We start from the raw sequence: 19,575 nt of genomic DNA, 5'->3' as shown, positions 1-19,575 counted from the left end.
CCAGCCTGGGTGACAGAGTGAGACTCCGTCTCTAAAAAACAACAACAAAAAAAAGGCAGCAGAGTATTAAACCAAGTATGAGACTCTCTGAGCATGGATGGCTGGCGCTTACATGCCCAGGAAGCTGATTTTGCCACAATGGGAAATCAGCTGCAACTGGGTGCTAGGTTCCCAAGCACGCTTTCCACGAGCCCACCTCTTTCCGGTTCCCTCAAAGAGTCCCAGGAGCTGCATGCAAGGCCCTCCCTCCCCTCCCATCTGAGGTCAGAGCCACCTAGTACCTGGAGTAGCAGGAGAGGCCTGTGCTGAGGGTGGTGTTCAGCACAGCCAGAGCCACATAGTAGTCATGGAAGGTGGTGCACACCAGCGCGTCTGGGAACGTGTATGCAGAGTAGGCGATGGCCGAGCCTGTGGAAGGAAAGCCAAGCTTGGGAGAGGGGCCAGGCCTTGGCACCACGTGGGCCCCTTGCAAAGACCATCCCCAGCATCTGGCTTGGCCCTCATTCCCACAGTCCTGAGTCTGTGCCCTCGCTGGTGCTATTCCACCTTCCAGGATGTCCTCCTCTCCCTTCTCTGCTCACCCAAATCCCATCCTATGAGCCCAGCTTTGCTCTAAGGGCTTTACCTATATGACCTCACATAAGACTTTAACCACCCTCCTTCGTAACTCCGCACTTATCCTCACTGTACAGATAGGAAGCTGAGGGACGGAGAGGTGCCATCACTCGCCCAGGGACCTGCAGCTAGGGAGTTAGCAGAGACGGGCTTGAAACACAGGCAGTTTAGTGACAGCCCCCGCTTTTAGCCACGTGCTGTGGTCCACGATGACAGACCCAGCGAGCTGAGCTGTACTCAGAGCGTGCACTTCTCACCTGCTCAGGGACATGGGTGCTGCTGGTAGAAAGATCAGTGCTGGAAGGCGGGCCCTTGCTGAGACGAGGCTGTCATATCAGCAGCCGGGGGGGCAGACCAGCTGAGAGGCTGGGTGTTGTGTTGTGTTTTAGGTTTTGGTGTTTGTGAGAGAAGGTTTGCCTAAGGACCTTCTAGAGACCTGTTTGCTGAAGCATGTATTTGGAAGAGCAGAGGAGATCACTGTCCTTTTCAAAGGGGGCATGCAGCTATTACTCCAGAAATGCCCACACTTATCAAAACAAGCCTGGGGCAGGTGACCGAGGGCCAAGAAGCCACCCCTTGAAGGAATGCTTCCAATGACAAGGGGCCCTGTGGATGGAGGGTGAGGTGATAGAAGGTGTTATCGAAGACTCCAGGGGCCAGGTGAGGTGGAAGGGGCTGTGATAACCACGCAAGTGAGAGGCCGGGGCCTGAGTCAAGACGAGGGGCAGTGCTGCTTACAGCAGGTGACTACCTGGCCTTAATAACCAATTGGCCAGAGGGTGGGTGGGGGCAGGGAGTGAGAGGAAGGGGACCCCGAGGATTAGTCAGACTTCTGACTTGGGAGGATGAGTAGGGGCACAGCCATCAGTCAGGTTGGACATACAGAGGGGTAGCAGGTGTGGGGGCAGGGGCGGGAGGAGGAACGGTTCTGGTCTCCTGGCTCCAGGTGGTATGGACCTCAGGTAGGAGGTTTACACTGGAGATGGGGTTTCTCCAGAGATGGGGAGAGATGCAGTAGGCACAGAGATCCCCGGGGAGCCGGATTGCGTGAGAGGAGGTCAGAGAACCACATCTGAGCCTCTCCACCCATATATGCCGGAAAGCAGAGGAGGGGAGCCAGCCCAGCAGAAGGTGGGAGGACCCCCAGAGGGAGGGAGGGACATGGCAGGGGTCAGAGAAAGAGCGGCAATCCCAGCAGTCAGGAGGCCAGGACCCTGGACAGGACACACACCTTCCATGCTGTCTTCTGCAAACCCATCAGAGCCTGAGGGTGACCCTGGCTCATGGGCGAAGGGGCGAGGCCTGGTGAATGCTGGGGACTGGACAGCAGAGCACTGAAGAGTTGGCAATGAAGTGGGAAAGTGTGTGTGCATGTGTGTGAGAGTGTATGTGAGTGAGCCTGTGTGTGAGTGTATGTGTGTAAGTATGTATGTGGTGTGTGTGATGTGTGTGTGATGTATGTGTGTGTATATGTGCATGTGAGTGTATTGTCTGTATGTGGTGTGAGTGTATTATATGTGCCAATGTGTATGTGTGGTGTGTGTGCATGTGAGTGGTGTGTATGTGTGTGTGTATGCAATGTATTGTGTGTGTGTCAATGTATTGTGTGAGTGCATGTTGGGTGTGTGTGGAGTGAGTGTGTGCATGTGAGTGCATTGTATATGGTGTGTGTGTGAGTGTATTGTGTGTCAGTGTGTACATGTGCGTGTGTGGAGTGTCTGAGAGTATGTGTGTGTGCATGTGAGTGATGTATGTGTGTGTATATGTGCATGTGAGTGTATTGTCTGTATGTGGTGTGAGTGTATTGTGTCAATGTGTATGTGTGGTGTGTGTGCATGTGAGTGGTGTGTATGTGTGTGTGTATGCAATGTATTGTGTGTGTCAATGTATTGTGTGAGTGCATGTTGGGTGTGTGGAGTGAGTGTGTGCATGTGAGTGCATTGTATATGGTATATGTGTGAGTGTATTGTGTGTGTCAGTGTGTACATGTGCGTGTGTGGAGTGTCTGAGAGTATGTGTGTGTGCATGTGAGTGTATTGTATGTGGTATGAGTATGTGCATGTGAGTGTGTGTGTGTGGTATGTGTATGTTAGTGTATTGTGTGCGTGTTAGTGTGTAAGTGTGGGGTGTGTGGAGTGTCTGAGAGTGTGTGTGTGCATATGAGTGTACTGCATGTATGTGGTATGGGTATGTGCATGTGTGTGTATGTGGTATGTGTATGTTAGTGTATTATGTGTGTGTTAGTGTGTAAATGTGGAGTGTGTGGAGTGTCTGAGAGTGTGTGTGTGCATGTGAGTGTACTGTGTGTATGTGGTGTGAGTGTATGTGACTGTGTGTCACTGTGTGAGGACATGTGGTGTGTGGTGTCTCTGTGAAGCGTCTGAGAGTATGCGATGTATTGTGTGTATGTGGTGTATGTGTATGTGAGTGTACTGTGTGTATGTGGTGTGTGTGTGTCAGTGTGTGAGTACATGTGGTGTGTGGTGTGTGTGAAGTGTCTGAGTGTGTGTGTGCATGTGAGTGTATTGTGTGTGTGTCAGTGTGTGAGTACATGTGGTGTGTGTGAAGTGTCTGAGAGTGTGTGTGTGCATGTGAGTGTATTGTGTGTGTGGTGTGTGTGTATATGTGTCGTGCACTGTGTGTGTGTCAGTGCATGTGTGTTTGTGTGAGTCTGTGTATATGAAAAAAGAGGATGGAGGTAGGCTTTCATGGACAACCTCTTGGGCAAGGAAGACAATAATTGGTTTTCTCTCCTAGAGTGGGACTTGGAGGAAGAATCTAGAACTCGCATCCTTGGGAATGGATGCATGCCCACAAGGGGAGGAGAGAAGAGGTGGCCAGAGGAGGGAGCATCACAGTTAAAGAAAAAGTCAATATAATCAGGAGAAGGGCAAAAAAAAAAAAAAAACGAGAGAGACAGAAGTAGAGGCTGTCAGCACCCAGTTTCACCAGCTTAGGCCACTGCTCTATTCCCATGCACTCTGAGCACCTCTGATTGCTCTAAGCCTCTGGACGTGCAAGGCTCATGACCTCACCCTCCTCCTCTGCCTGGCGTGACAGATACCAGCACTGATGTACTGGAGTCAGCTCATTCTGAACTGTGAGAGAGCTGGGAGCGGAACACAGCCATCATTAAAAATTAAATTACATGAACTTGCAGTTAAATAAATCATATTAACAAAAGAACTGAGTTCTCAATGACTACATCTACTGTATCTGCATGGTGGAATTCCTGTAATGGCGTGCTGCACGTATCTCTTCCCACCCCTGTGTTCTGTGACGTCATGTTGGTAGGTTGAAACTGGCCGCGGTGGGAAGATTTACACCACAGAAATTGGCAAACACTGCAGATCGCGGCTGTTATCCACAAGGAGCCAGTGGCTAAATGTTTAGCAGCATAATTTCTTATAAAACACCCATCAGGAACGTGGACAGGAGCACTGGCATTCCCTGGGCTCTTCTGCAAACTCATCAAATCCTTCTGGTGACCCTAGCTCACAGGAGAAGGGACAGAGAGCTCAGTTGCAGGGGAGGGAAAGCAAGAGCAGGGCCTCACCTACCCAGGCTGAAGAGGTTGACGGCGCCATAGTCCAGGAAGTAGCATATGTGCCGGGCATTCTTGGACATAGAGCTGAAGGTATGTGCACAGCTGGACACAAGTGGGTACACGCAGCTGGTGCACATGTACACAAGCATGGGCCAGGAGTAGCTGTCATTCTTGATGTCTGTCATGTACAGTGCAGTCACAAACCTCCACACAAAGAACCTGGAACACAGAGGGCCCACTCACCCTCCGTGATGGGAGCTCCTTTTAGTTCTTTGCCTATCTTCTATCTCCATTCCCCCTCCCCACCATGACCAACTCCTCTGTCTTCTCACTTTGGGGAAATACCATGTGCTAGGGAGGTAGGGGGGGAGGTCCTTTTTTAATTGGGAGGCAGGATGTTGGGAATGGGCAGGTGAAGTAAGAAGAGAGCCTTTATGTATATCTAGTCCAATCCCCTAGTGATTCTCCAGCCTCAGCTTGCATGCTTCCAGGGATGGGGGACTCATTACCTCCCAAGGCAGCTCTAAGGGCTGGAAAGTTCTCCTTCATTGGCTTAAACCTGTCCCCCTGGAATCTATCTCCATTTGATTGTCCTTAGTTCTCTCCACCAGGATCATAGAAAACAAGCCTATCAAATATTTTTATTTTTTTTGAGACAGAGTCTTACTCTGTTGCCCAGGCTGGAATGCAGTGGCTCAATCTCAGCTGGTCACAAACTCTGCTTCCCAGGTTCAAGTGATTCTCCTGCCTCAGTCTCCAGAGTAGCTGGGACTACAGACATGTGCCACCATGCCTTGCTAACTTTTGTATTTTTAATAGAGACGGGGTTTCACTGTGTTGGTCAGGCTGATCTCGAACTCCTGACTTTGATCTGCCCACCTCAGCCTTCCAAAGAGCTGGGATTACAGGTGTGAGCCACCGCACCCAGCCAGCCTATCAAATATTTTAAGGCAGTCTTACAACCCCCTCCCACCTCCTTGAACTCAGTCCACACGAGACTGAGCTTTCTCCCCTCTCCACTGGGCTGGCTGCTGGACCCAAACAGCCTGCCCCTATGTTTTGACCCCGGGTCTGTCTTCTGACTTCTACTCGGGCTGACTGTCCCTTTGTGGGGGGCATGGGCCCATCTCCACTCGCTGCACACTCCGAATCTCTTCTCAACACGACTGGAGGGAGTCCAGAGACCAGCCTGTGCCACAGCTCCCCTGCATGACATAAGGAAGCCACCCATTCTCTCTGCTGTGTCTATATCAACCAATGGTGGCCTGAGTGGGGCAGTGGCTTGAATGGCCTCCTAGTTCTTCCACTTCGGATCCACTGTGATTTGGTGCTTTGACCCTTTCTCCATCCTCCACTCATTAAGCAAAGGATGCAATGTGTGACATTGGCTTTCAGCCCCCACCTTTCTCGGGAAGACTCCCCTTCGCTTCCCTGGCAACTCCCATTTCTGCGTACAGGCTTCCCAGAGCTTTGCTCTTAGCTGGCTCCATCTACAGGCTGCCTGACCAAGTGCCTCCCGGTTGCCGTGGTTCGCAGAATGATTAGGAACCCGCACAGCTCTGGGCCAGGTGCCTCTACCAATGTTTTCTTCCCAAACCCCCACGGCAACCCCTGGGGAGGTGTGAACCATCACAACTGCTTTGCAGGTAGGAAAAGGTGAAGCTTAGAGAGGTTGACTTGCTCAAACTAGTGACATTTTAACCAGGGCTCCTGGGAGACTGGGAAAGTCTCTAGGACTGAAGGAGATGAAGGTAAATGCTATTAAATCCAACACCAGAACAGGGAAGTACTGAGGTGCTTTCGAGATTTCCCCTCAAATCCTACCACAATCCATTCCTTAAATTAGGTCATCGCAGTGGCACACCCAATGTTTCTTCCCTCTGTCACACACTCCCTTCACCCTTGTGTACCCGTGGGGGATCCCCAAATGCCAGCACAGAATCTCAGCCCTCACAACACTAGCTGTGTTTTAAGACACCCTGGTCGGCCAGGCATGGTGGCTCACATCTGTAATCCCAGCACTTTTGGAGGCAGAGGCAGGTGGATCACCTGAGATCGGGAGTTTGTGACCAGCCTGACATGGGGAAACCCCGTCTCTACTAAAAATGCAAAATTAGCTGGTATGGTGGCGCATGCCTGTAATCCCAACTACTCGAGAGGCTGAGGCAGGAGAATTGCTTGCGGTGAGCTGAGATCGCACCACTGTACTCCAGCCTGGGCAACAAGAGCAAACTCTACTTAAAAAAAAAACAAAAAACTCCCTGGTCTCTAGGACTCCTGGAGGAGACAGGCCGGTCGAAGGGGTAGACAGGTACCAGAAAGGCAGCAAGTGAGTCCAAATGTTGAGAGTCTCATTGGTCATTTGGAAAAGACTGAGGATGCAGGCCGTGGCAGAACTCTGTGGATGGCGGTAGCCGAACAGGATGCCTTGTTCATGGAACACCTGCGGAGGCAAGGAAAAGGACACTGAGGTCAGACCAGAGAGTGGCACGAGGGTCTCCGGAGAAACATCTTCTTACAGGCTGTGCACGGTGTGCCTGGAGCGCTTGATCACAAGCCCTTGACCCGCTAAGCTGCTCTCCTCACTCTCTCCTTCCCCTGCAGTGGCTTCTAAAATCCCAAGTCCTCCAAGAAGCCTCCAGCCAGCTGGAGGAGAGAATTCAAGGGCCAGGCTCCCTTTGGAAATCCAGCCTGCCTTTGCATCCCCTGCCATACTTACCCTTGGCATGAATCTTGCCTAATAATCCGTTTTTGCACCCTCTGCCTGGGGCCTACAGCCCGGTTTCTGGACGCTTTTTTGGTGAGCTGACATAGAGGCTGTCTGTCTGAGCCAGCAACGCTGCAGGTCGGGGCTGGTGGGAAGAACTCTGCAGAAGATGCCCCCGGTGCCAGCATATATTCACCAAGGTGCTTCATAAAGGGCTTTTGATGATGAGGACCATGATGCTAATGCCTGGGCTGCAGGAAGAGGAGGCGGCTGCCCACAGCAGGGCCGCTCAAGCCACCCCACCCCCATGCAGCCCACTTGGTGAGTCCCACCTGAAAAGCATCCCCACTGAGAAATCTGGACTGGTCAGGTGAAATACGGCTACCAACCTGCCTGGAGTATTGTATTCCATCCACTAACAGTGGTAAGTGAGAAGATAATGAGGCCGGAGGGACAACAGCCCAGGATACAATCACAAGTGAAGAGAAGGGGAATTTAAACTGTATTCCTGCCACAATTATAAGAGCTTGGGAAATTTAAGTTTACACCGTGGGGCAGAGGCTGGGAGGAACATAGAAAAGTAAAGCGTTTAATTCATCGAGGTAGCAGGATTGCAGGAGACATTTTTTCCCCTTGGGTGTTGATTTAGACCAAGGGTTCTCAAGTCTGACACTATTCTTTGAGCCAGATAATTCTTTGTTGTGGCGCCAACCTGTGCATCCTTTCCCAGCATCCATGGCCTCTATCTGCTGGACACCACTGGCTCACACTGTGGGCAGCTTACCCCCTCAAGTTGTGTCAACCAGAAACGTCTCCAGATATTGCCAGATGTTCCCTGGGGGCAAAAGTCACCTCCAGGTAAGGACCACTGATTTAGATAAATGATGCCATAATCTTTGAAAGGTAAATTATAAGGCCAGGCGCAGTGGCTCACGCCTGCAATCCCAGCACTTTGGGAGGCCGAGGCAGGCCGATCATGAGGTTAGGAGTTCAAGAACAGCCTGAAAAACATGGTGAAACCCTGTCTCTACTAAAACTACAAAATTAGCCCAGTGTGGTGGCGTGAGCCTGTAATCTCAGCTACTCGGGAGGCTGAGACAGGAGAATTACTTGAACCCAAGAGGCGGAGGTTGCAGTGAGCCGAGATGGCACCATTGCACTCCAGCCTGAGCAAAAAAGAGCAAAACTCTTTTAAAAAAAAGAAAGAAAGGTAAATTATAAATGAGTAGGATAATTGAAGCAAATAATAATCATGATAATATTAGTAATCACAACATAAATCAGGTCACAATAAATTGTAAAGCCTCTTCTTTCAATTTCTAAGGCTGTGAGGGGGAGCTAGAGGAACTTCAATCTAGCCACCCATCTCTCAGTTGGGGCACCGATTTTTTAGTGTAAGAGAGGTTCTCTGTTTAAAAAAAAAATGCAATATATAATACCAGAGTTTGTGCTATCTCTCTCTCTCTCTCTCTCTCTTTTGAGAAAGGATCTTGATCTGAAGCCCAGGCTGGAGTGCAGCGGTGCACTCATGGCTTACTCAAACTCCTAGGCTCAAATGATCCTCCCACCTTAGTCACCTGAGTACCTGGAAATACAGGAGTCCCACAAGGGTCGTCAGCTAATTTTTTTTTTTGAGACAGGATCTCTCTCTTTTGCTCAGGCTGGAGTGCAGTGGCGTGATCTCCGCTCACTGAAACCTCTGCCTTCTGGGTTCAAGCAATTCTTCTGCCTCAGCCTCTCGAGTAGCTGGGATTACAGGTATACACCACCACACTCTGACTAATTTTTGGTATTACTAGTAGAGACAGGGTTTTATCCAGTTGCCCAGACTGGTCTCGAACTCCTGACCTAAAGTGATCTTCAAAGGGCTGGGATTACAGGCGTGAGCTGAGCTGGGTCTAATTTTTTATTTTTTGTTTAGAGACAGGGTCTCGCTATGTTGCCCAGACTCATCTTGAACTCCTGGGCTCAAGTGATTCTCCCATCTTGGCCTCCTAAAGTGCTGGGATTAAAGGTGTGAGCCACTGTGCCCAGCCTTGTGCTATTTTGGTGGGTTCCAAGTCAAGCAGTCACATGGAGCAGTGCTGAAGGTGAGGGGCTGCCAGAGTAATGAGTCAAATCTGGGCCCCTGGGGTGCCACGTGGCCTTGAGAAGAGCGAGGCATTTAATGAAGCTGAGGCCCTGGGCCACACCTCTCAGGGCCTCCCCGTAAAATGAGAGGGCTTGGCGAGCTGAATGATCGGGACATTCCCTTCTAGCAGTAGCTCCAAGTTTTAGAGAGCCCTTAGTTCAGTTCTGGGTTAAACTGGTCAACTAGGACGAGGGGATATAATGAAGTTGGTTCATGGTCCGATGAAGAGATACTATGAATTAGGTTTGGGTCTTAGGTAATTAAAGTGATTTGTTCCAGTGTTTGGTTCACCATTCAATTCTGCTGATGTCCCTGGTTTATGGTGGACGGGTTCCTATAATGGGCAGCAGGAATCTTGACTTGCAGATTTCCACCCCACCAAGGCTGATGACAAGGAGGCAAATAGGCCAGTGGCCTTCAGCCTTTGATCTTTGCGGATGAGGACAGCGCGTGCTTGGCGGGATTTGGAAGGCCCTCTAGCAGAAATAACAGCTCCCACACTGGGTCCATCCTTCTACCTTTCAAGCTTCTTTCTCTGTTCCTTTTAAGTTGTTGTTTCATAATTATTAATTAAAGCACTGGCCACTGGTTACAATGCAGACTCCATCAATCATTATTCACTCCTTATGAATTAGGCTAGCAGATCCTATAAATCAAGAGACATTTGTGACAAGGGGCCAGTGAGCACAGAAACATTGCAAAGCATTGGGCATGTGGGAGCCGTTGCCTGCAGGAGAGCACAGACCCTGTGACAGCCACAGCGACAGTAGCTGAACATGAGCTGGAGGAAAAGACCACTCAGTTTGTGACTATTTCCCCTCTCTCTGCTGGTCCTGGCATTCTGGCAGGCAAAACTGGGGGGATCGATGTTGTCAAAAGCTAGTGAGGAACACAAGGGAAATCCATACACTGGAAAACTTGACTTCATTTAGGAATCTGGCTCCAGACTTAGGGAGAACATTTTGCCACCAAAGCCAGGGCTGGGTCCAGATTAAAAGAACCTGCCTCCATCTGACCTGCTCTGCTGACCCCAGACAGGAATGGGAAAGCCAGTATTGGCTGTGCAAGAGGGGCAGGATTGAAAGCAGCCTCTCCAAAAAAAAAAAAAAAAAAAAAAAAGGCAAATGGATAAAGGACAATAAAAGGAGTCCCTCTGTCCCAGGACAGTGATGTTCCAGCTTAGAATAAGAAGACCGGCGTGTCCCTGCCCTCCCCAGCTTGAACCTCCGTCTACTGAACCCCATTACGAGTTCTTAGCTGCACTCCCGCTCTGAGCGCCTGTGAGCACAGGAAAGCACGGACATTCTCTCCATCTTCCCACTCTAGCCTTAGCAAAGTGCTTTGCAAAGAGCAGGATTTCACAGAACGCATGGTCCATACATAGAAACGACAAACTAAATATTTGAAAACAATTTTGTATTCCAAACCCAGTTTGACCCCAAAGGAAAACTGCAATCATTTCCTCAACAATTTGTAGCTTGGCCTCATGTCTAAGCACCCCCAAGTAAGCAGGCTCCTGCTTATTTGCACAGCAGAATTGATCTGTAGGACTCCACCTTGCATCCCTAGTTGCAGGCTGGGCAATGTAGAGTGAAATGAAATCAAATCATATGCAGCCTGTTATTTAGATGTGACAGCCTCCAGGACCTCGGAGTGTAAGGGAAGACCAGCAAGTTTTCCCTTTCAGTTCCTGCCTCAGGCTCAGCGTTCCAGAAAGTTTTTTTCCATGGCCAAGACTTGCATGCACCTGCTAACTGATGCCTGTAATTTCACCGTGACAATTTCAAGCCTTCGGTTTTTCTAGCTATTAAACAGCAAACCATCTGGGGAAAATAGCTGGGCATTTTGGGCCAGCTGTAAATAAGAGCAGATTTTGATAGCAGGGAAGGACAAGAGGCAGAGTGGGACCAGGGGGCCTCAGGCATTATTAACGTGAATTCTGCATTTCCTGCTTACTGAATCCTCATGCTCAGCCTGTAAGGAAAAGCCTTTCATTGTCCCCATTTCACAGAAAAGGAAACCGAGGCCAGGAGAGGTGAGAGCATTTATTCAAGTTCTTAAAGATAACAGAAGCAAAGCTGAAACCTAAATTCAGACAACAGATTCCATTCCCTGTTCTCTGTGCACTGTCCTTTATTGCTACCCCTGGGGAGGGCTCTGTCGAGAGATAAAAACCCTTATCCCCAGGCCTGCACTGTGATTTTGGACTGTGACATACTTCTCGGAGCCTTAGCTTCTTCTCGTTACAGTGCCATTATGAGCTAAATCTGGGAGGGAACTGTGTCCCTCCCAAAATTTATCTGTTCAGTTAAAGCCCTAACCCCCAGGACCTCAGATGTGACTGCATTCAGAGATAAAGTCTTTCAAGAGGCCATCAGGGTGGGCCCTAATCCAGTCTGCCTGGTGTCCCTGCCAAGAAGGGGAAATGTTGAATTCACAGAGAGACACCAGGGATAAGCACCCACAGAGTGGTGACCCCGTGCAGGGGCCACAAGAGTGGCCGTCTGTGAGCCAAGGAGAGAGGCTGCGGAGGAAACCACCCCGACCACACCTTCATCTGGAACACCTTTCCGTCTCCAGACCTGCAAGAAAATAACTTTCTGTGGTTTAGACCACTTTTTGTTACGGCAGCCCTAGCAAACTAATACAAGCGGTGAGGTTGTGCAAGCCAGTGCTTCCCGAACTTTCTTCTGCAGGTGTCTGCAGGCCACCTGGGCAGCTTACTGCAGCATGGTGGCTGAGGTGAGAGTCTGCAGTTCCAACCAGCTCCCAGGGCCTGCTGATGCTGCAGCTGCCTCTGGCTTCAAGCCAGACTCCCACCCCAGCATCACCCTGTCACCTCCCTGCCCAGAACCCAGCTCCTACGGAAGAGCAAGTTCCCTCTACATAAGAGGGACAAGGTGACAGGGAAAACCAGGACAGGGAATAATTAGAGGCCAGTGGGGAGTCTGGTGAGGAGTTTGCTGGCAGAGGGCAGTGGAAGAATGGGAGGGAAAAGGGGGAGGCCATGCATTGCTGCAGCAATTATTAGTAGTATTATTTTTTATTTTGAGACAGCGTCTCACTCTGTTGCCCAGGCTGGAGTGCAGTGGTGCGATCTTGGCTCACTGCAGCCTCCACCTCCTACGTTCAAGTGATTCTTGTGCCTCAGCCTCCCGAGTAGCTGGGACTACAGGCGCGCACCACCACACCCAACTACATTTTTTTATTTTTAGTAGAGACGGGGTTTCACCCATGTTGGTCAGGTTGGTCTCAAACCCCTGACCTCAGGTGATCCACCTGCCTTGGCCTCCCATAATGCTGGGATTACATGCATGAGTCACTGTGCCCAGCCTTGCTGTGGCAATTGTAACCTGTCATTTGCTGAGTACCTGCAGTGCACCAGGCCTTAGGCTAAACAATATGCCACGTCCCCTGCAGGACCATGCTTAGTTCCCACAGGAGAGAAATACTTAGGCTCTCAATTAAAAGAGCATAAAACAACACTCGCACACCACACACATGCAATTACTAGAACTTTAAATAGGCTTAATCAATAGCCAAGCATTGTTGGTACAAGACAATTACAGGAAAATGCCAATTTACAACACTGGGTGTGATGTTTTTTAAAAAACAATGTGTCCAATATTCAGTCAAGCATAAGAATGCTTCTTGTACATGCAGCACAATATTTACAGAAGACAATGGTAAGTCCCTATTGGCCGAACATGTAAGATGGATAAAAAGTAATGAGATAAATGGTCAATATCAGGGATGCAGGAACCAAAGGATATTAATAATTTAATGGACAATGGACAGTAAAGTAACAAAAATGATACACAAAATGCTTTTAAAAGTAAATAGCGCTGGGCACAGTGGGTCACACCTGAAATCTCGGCACTTTGGGAGGCTGAGGTGGGCAGATCACTTGAGGTCAGGAGTTCGAGACCAGCCTGGCCAACATGGTGAAACCCCGTCTCTACTAAAACTACGAAAATTAGTCAGACATGGTGGCAGGCACCTGAGGTCCCAGCTACTCTGGAGGCTGAAGTAGGAGAATCGCTTGAACCGGGAGGCAGAGGTTGCAGTGAGCTGAGATTGTGCCATTACACTCCAGCCTGGTCAACAAAGTGAGACTCTGTCTCAAAAAATAAAAAAAAATTAAAAAAGGAAGTAAATAAGACTCAGGCAGTGAGTCTAGGGAAGAAAAGTCCCATTGAATGACTAGCATTATAGACAGTATTGATCTACAGAAGAAGAAAGTAAGAAAGTTGATATAACAGAGTAATTCCGTCAGATTTACATTTGTTCTAAAAATGCAGTCTTTGATTTAAGAAGTAGAAAACCTATTTTGAGTTTTAGGCATTGATGTCAAAAGCTGCCATGGGCAAGCTTGTGATAACAGTATAACATGGTTGGTGAGTCTGCAGGAGGCAGAATGATGGCCCCCCAAAGACGTTCACATCCTAATTGCCAGAACCAGTGAATATGTTAGGGTTACACAGTAAAGGGACATTAACGTCCCAGGTGAAATTAAAGTTGCTAATCCACTGACCTTAAAATAGGGAGAGGCTCTGGTTACTCAGGTGGGCCGAGTATAATCAAAAGGTCCTTAAAGATGGAAGATGGGGCCAGGTGCAGTGGCTCACACCTGTAATCCCAACCCTTTGGGAGGCTGAGGTGGGTGGATCATGAGGTCAGGAGATCTAGACCATCCTAGCCAATATGGTGAAATCCTGTCTCTACCAAAAATACAAAAATTAGCTGGGTGTGGTGGCACGTGCCTATAGTCCCAGCTACTTGGGAGGCTGAGGCAGGAGAATTGCTTGAACCCTGGAGGCAGAAGCTGCAGTGAGCCAAGATCACGGCACTGCACTCCAGTCTGGCAACGGAGTGAGACTTCGTCTAAAAAAAAAAAAAAAGGAAGATGGAGGCAGAAGAAGAGACTCACAGGGAGAAGTGACTACAGAATAAGGTCAGAGAGACACAACGTTGCTGATGTGAAGATGGAGGAAGGGGCCAGCAACTAAAGAGAGCAGTCAACCTCTAGGCGCCGGAAAGGCAAGGAAACAGATTCTCCCCAACAGCATCCACCAAAACTTAGATCTTACCCAATGGGCCACATGTCGGACTTGTAACCTATGGGACTATAAGATCATATGTTTGTTCGTTTTTCGAGCCACTAAGTTTGTGGTAATTTGTTACAGCAGCAATAGAAAATGAATGCTAGGTCAGAATTCCACCAAAAATCCAAAAGTATTCTTAGTGCTGAGTATGGTGGCACGTGGTTTGAATCGCTTACCAGGAGAACTGATTGGGCTCTCAATTAAAACATAAAGCATCGCCTGCACACAACACGCAGGCAATCATTAGAACTTCAATAGGCTGAATTAATGGCCATTGTTGGTATGGAGCAATTACAGGTAAATTTGCCAACTTACAGCAGTGGTGTGATGCTTTTTAAAAAATAATGTGTCCAATATTCAGTCAAGCATAAGAATGCTTTTTGTTTTGTTTTTCAGTGCAGTAGCATGATCTCGGCTCACTGCAACCTCTGCCTCCTGAATTCAAGTGATTCTCCTGCCTCAGTCTCCCAAGGACCTGGGATTACAGGCGTGCGCCACCACACTCTGAGAATTTTTGTATTTTTAGTTCTAAAATTAGGGGTTTCACCACATTGGCCAGGTAGGTCTCGAACTCCTGACCTCAAGTGATCCACCCACCTTGGTTTCCCAAAGCGGTGAGATTACAGGCATGGCCACTTCGCCTGGCCAAGAATGCTTTCTGTACGTGGTGCACAATATTTGCAGAAGACAAATGTCTTCTCACCGAACATGATGGCTTTAAAGGTATCCTTAGTGCTGGGTATGATTGCACATGGTTTGAATTGCTTACTAAAATCGATTAGGCTCTCAACTGAATTTTCTATGGAATAGTTAAAAGATTATATATGACATTCTCTGAATCTTCCTCCAAATGGGACATCTGGCTGACACACATAACAAATTTGACCTTAACTACTCTTATTCACACGGTGAGAATAACAAATCTGTGCTGTTAAACACTTACATCTAATTTAGGTAAGATATAGGATGATGGGAAGAAATCAGTGTAACAGAAAAATTCTGTTTTTAGTCGGAAATAGCAGTAATTTTGAATTTGAACTCTCAACTGACATTTGTTATGAGATAGTGTTAGCAGAACCTACCAAAAAATCTAGGTTTGGCTATTTCATTTTTAAAGGGATTAAAAATACATATTTATTATTTTAAATATGTATAGGACTTTTCTAAACCAAAGGAGTCACACATAAAATACATAATAAAGGTGACATTCCAATAAGATAAAATCCAAAAAAGGAAACAAAAATGTCTGTGGACTAAGAAAGAGAAGACCCACATACAAATCATCCTGAAATGAATTTGTAGAGGAATTATTTCTCTGGACGTTGTAGACTGAGGTATAATTTTGACTGAGTAAAATCCTACTGTTTTCAGTTTTCTTTATACTATGTCTTTATAATATATTTTTTCTTAATGAAATAGTCAGATGAACACTAATCTAGATATGACTTTGAGAGAGTAAAGACCAAGATGAGATGATAATCTATACGGAATTAAAATAATATTTTTTCTACTTCATACAATGATCGTATGTTGCAGCCTCACTATAATGTTTGAACTTCATATGAAAAATATAATTTTCTTGCTCAAACTGGCTTCAATTTTTATTTTAAAAAAGAAAAAAATCATAATTCATTTCTGATTCAAAATGTGGCCTTAATTTTTTTTGCTAATTCCAGCTGTTCTACCTCAACAAAACTGAACAGAATCTCAGCAAAATTTCTCCCAAATGAAATTAATTTAAGAAAGAAAACTAAGAATTACAAGGACTCAGAAATAGTGGTTTAATTTCACAGCATTTTCAATAGAACACAAATTGTATGATAATGTTGATTACAATATATAACTCAATTTTGCTGAAATGAAGGAATAAAATAAATTACATGGAATAAACACATAATAGTTTATAAATTATGTATGCTTCTGTTTTATTACTCTTTCAAACATAAGTAATTCATCAACATTTAGACATATGCAATAATAAACTCAATTGTGTTTCATATTTTGCTGACTTCTGCTATATAAAAATCAGAATTTTCCTTTTTCGGTCCTTATAAAGGGGCAGTTGTCAAGGTAGAATAGAACCATTTTACATAGCTGTTCATTGGCTTCATTTATAACTTTTAAGTATTTAGACATATAGCCTATGGCCTGCATTTGTTCCGCTGATTCAGAGTCAGCGTACGTTAGAGGCAGGTCCGGTTTCATGTGATCCTCATGAGAGCACGGCACGGTAGGGGATTGTCAGCCCGTTTTACAAATAAGAAAACTGAAGCTCAGTGAGATGAAGTTTCCAAGGCCATGATAAACAGCAGAACCAAGACGCAAACCCTAATCTTAAATTGCAAAATATAAAAAATATATTATAAAGACATAGTATAAAGAAAACTGAAAACAGTAGGATTTTACTCAGTCAAAATTATACCTCAGTCTACAACGTCCAGAGAAATAATTCCTCTACAAATTCATTTCAGGATGATTTGTATGTGGGTCTTCTCTTTCTTAGTCCACAGACATTTTTGTTTCCTTTTTTGGATTTTATCTTATTGGAATGTCACCTTTATTATGTATTTTATGTGTGACTCCTTTGGTTTAGAAAAGTCCTATACATATTTAAAATAATAAATTTTATTGTGCTTCACAGCATCCAACTGGTGGAGCTAAGGACTGCTGCAAACATATTTTATAGAAATGCTGTGTGCCTTAAAGTTTTCAGAAGGAAGCGATGCCTGGGGATGAAGGAAGGACCTGGAAGAATGGCTGGGGGACTCCAGTTCTGGCTGAATGATGGTTGATTCGATGTTACGAAGGCTCCTTCTGACTAATGCAATTAATATGCTGTCTGGCTTATGCATTGTATGCCAATGTATCAGCTAAATGACACAAAAGTAAGGAAGTCACAAAGCCCCCAAACAGAGGGAATCCAGGAACCCTGTGAGGTAAGGTGCATTCACCATCAGAGTCTCTGCTGCCAGATTTTGTGAACAAGAGATGAAACCCAAGGCCCATCGAAGGCTGGGAAGCTAATAGGAGACTTTGCAGATAAAGCTAGCAGTCTAAAGATAAGTGAGTGTGAAATAAATTCAACCAGGCAGAAGAAGACGATAAGGAAAGTTGTTTCTCTGAAAAATAAAAAAATCTCTCAAGATTCAGAACCATCAACTAGTCTTTAAATGAGTTTGTGGTTTAAGCCCCTGCTACTTTTGTGGTCCAAGAAATCTCAAGTGAAAAAATGGAAGTGATTACAAATAGAAAGAGGTCAACGTTTCATAGTTCCCTCAGGTAAGTAACGAAAGCAAACACAAATCCTCACTGAAGAATTTCTACTTCTTTTTTTTTTTCTTGAGATGGAGTCTTGCTCTGTCACCCAGGCTGGAGTGCAGTGGCACAATTTTGGCTCACTGTAACTTCTGCCTCCTGGGTTCAAGAGATTGTCCTGCCTCAGCCTCTTGAGTAGCTGGGATTATAGGCACCTGCCACCATGCCCAGCTAATTTTTGTAATTTTAGTAGAGACAGGGTTTCACCATGCTGGTCAGGCTGATCTCAAACTCCTGACCTCAGGTGATTCACTCACCTTGGCCTCCTAAAGTGCTAGGATTACAGGTGTGAGCCACTGCACCTGGCCAGATTTCTACTTAACACGGGCATGCACACATAGGGAAAGAAAACACCATGAGTGAGAAACAGCAGAACAGTAGATGGCAGAGACAGAGATCAAAGAATAAATACTAAAATATAAAATAACTGTGTTTAAAATATTTAAAGAAATAACTTAGCCAGACGTGGTGGCTCCTCACACCTCTAATCACAGCATGTTGGGAGGCTAAGGTGGGCAGATCACGAGGTCAGGAGATCAAGACCATCCTGGCCAGCATGGTGAAATCCTGTCTCTACTAAAATATAAAAAATCAGCCAAGCATGGTGGCACGTGCCTGTAGTCCCAGCTACTCAGGAGGCTGAGGCAGGGGAATTGCTTGAACTCAGGGGGCAGAGGTTGCAGTGAACCAAGATTGTGCCACTGTACTCCATCCTGGTGGCAGAGCAAGACTCCATCTAATAATAATAATTAAAAAAAAGAAATAGCTTAAAGATAAACAGGAAACAAGCAAATTTGAAAAGAACAGGTTGGGCATAGTGGCTCAACCCTGTAATGCCAACACGTTGGGGGCTGTTGTGGGGCGGATTGTTTGAGCCCAGGAGTTTGAGACCAGCCCAAGGCCACACAGTGAGACACCCCCAACTCTATGCAAAAATTTTTAAACATTAGCTGGGTGTGGTGGAGCACAGCTATAGTCCTAGCTACTGCGGAGGCTGAGGCAGGAGTATCGTTTGAGGCCAGGAGTTCAAAGCTACAGTAAGCCATGATTGCACCACAGCACTCCAGCCTGGGTGACAGAGCAAGGATCCTATCTCAAAGCAAAGAGTCTAATATAACTTTTAAAAATTAAAATATAATAATTAAAATTTACAAAACATCAAAGGAGTAATAATGCACTAGATCTGTCTGTAGAGAAAATTAGTCAACTGAAAGATCCAGAGAAAGTATCCAGAATGCAGTTCAGAGAGAGTAATAGATAGAAAATATGAAAAAGCAAGTAAGAGACGTGGAGAACATTTTTCCAGAAGGAGAAAATATAAATGGTTTTGATGTGCTATTTGGAGAAATAACTGATACATTTCTAGAATTATTGAGTCATCGGTCTTCAGATCCAAGAATTTAAGTAGACAATTGGTGTTCACCAGATATTCCATGTGCTTTCCATACGTTCCTCAGACTTTCTCAAAGTTAGGTTGAAGCCATGTGACTATTTCCAGTTAATGTTACTCCTAGGCCAGAACAGTTAAAAGTAGAGGCCCGGCACAGTGGCTCAAGCCTGTAATCCCGGCACTTTGGGAGGCTGAGGCAGGCAGATCACCTGAGGGCAGGAGTTTGAGACCAGCCTGGCCAACATGGTGAAACCCTGTCTCTAATAAAAATACAAAAATTAGCCGGGCATAGTGGTGCATGCCTGTAATCCTTGCTACATGGGAAGCTGAAGCAGGAGAATTGCTTGAACCTGGGAGGTGGAGGTTGCAGTGAGCCCAGATTGCACCACTGCACTGTAGCCTAAGTTACAGAGAAGACTCCATCTCACAAAAAAGCAAGCAAGCCTTTCAGAGGGACTCTTCAGAACTGAGCCACTCGTTGCTTCACAGGAATTGCTTTTGGCCAATGGGCACTAGTTCTATTCCCCCCACAAGGGGCTGTACGCATCACTACTGATGGACCAAGTTCCTGGCCTCCTTTTCCCATTTGGGACACCTCGGAAGGACCAACTGACGTCCAGAGCTCCTGAGTGACTGGTGGAGGCTTCTAATGCAGCTTCTCCTTCTGCACAATCCTGTCCCGCTGACATCCTTGCAGGTGTTGTTTCTGAGAATACTCCCCCATAAACTTCCTGCTCCCAAATCTTTTTCTCAAAGTCTGTTTCT

At 46.6% G+C, this 19,575-nt stretch overlaps 1 protein-coding gene and 1 long non-coding RNA gene across 14 annotated transcripts in view; one reads left to right on the top strand and one right to left on the bottom strand.

Annotated features, from left to right (window-relative positions):
• Positions 1-19,575, bottom strand: part of PAQR5 (progestin and adipoQ receptor family member 5) — a 92,606-nt gene that overhangs the window by 17,913 nt on the left and 55,118 nt on the right. For 10 of the 13 annotated variants that reach the window (XM_078333508.1, XM_035259049.3, XM_078333506.1 and 7 more), the window contains 3 exons: positions 6,478-6,605; positions 4,176-4,381; positions 282-408 (listed from right to left, as the gene is read on the bottom strand). In XM_078333508.1, the coding sequence (XP_078189634.1) occupies positions 282-408; positions 4,176-4,381; positions 6,478-6,605 (461 nt within the window). Of the gene's footprint in view, positions 1-281; positions 409-4,171; positions 4,407-6,477; positions 6,612-6,881; positions 7,032-19,575 lie in introns of those variants that run through there. The other 3 variants (XM_035259052.3, XM_078333509.1, XM_054239409.2) reach the window with 3 other exon arrangements.
• On the top strand, positions 7,142-17,032 carry LOC118144808 (uncharacterized). Its single transcript, XR_004729584.3, has 3 exons — positions 7,142-7,293; positions 14,502-14,828; positions 16,747-17,032. It is a non-coding gene; the product is annotated as an uncharacterized LOC118144808 (long non-coding RNA).

This window comes from Callithrix jacchus, chromosome 8 (assembly GCF_049354715.1).
Source record: "Callithrix jacchus isolate 240 chromosome 8, calJac240_pri, whole genome shotgun sequence".
Lineage (NCBI taxonomy): Eukaryota > Metazoa > Chordata > Mammalia > Primates > Cebidae > Callithrix > Callithrix jacchus.
This window is presented reverse-complemented; position numbering and strand designations above follow the sequence as displayed.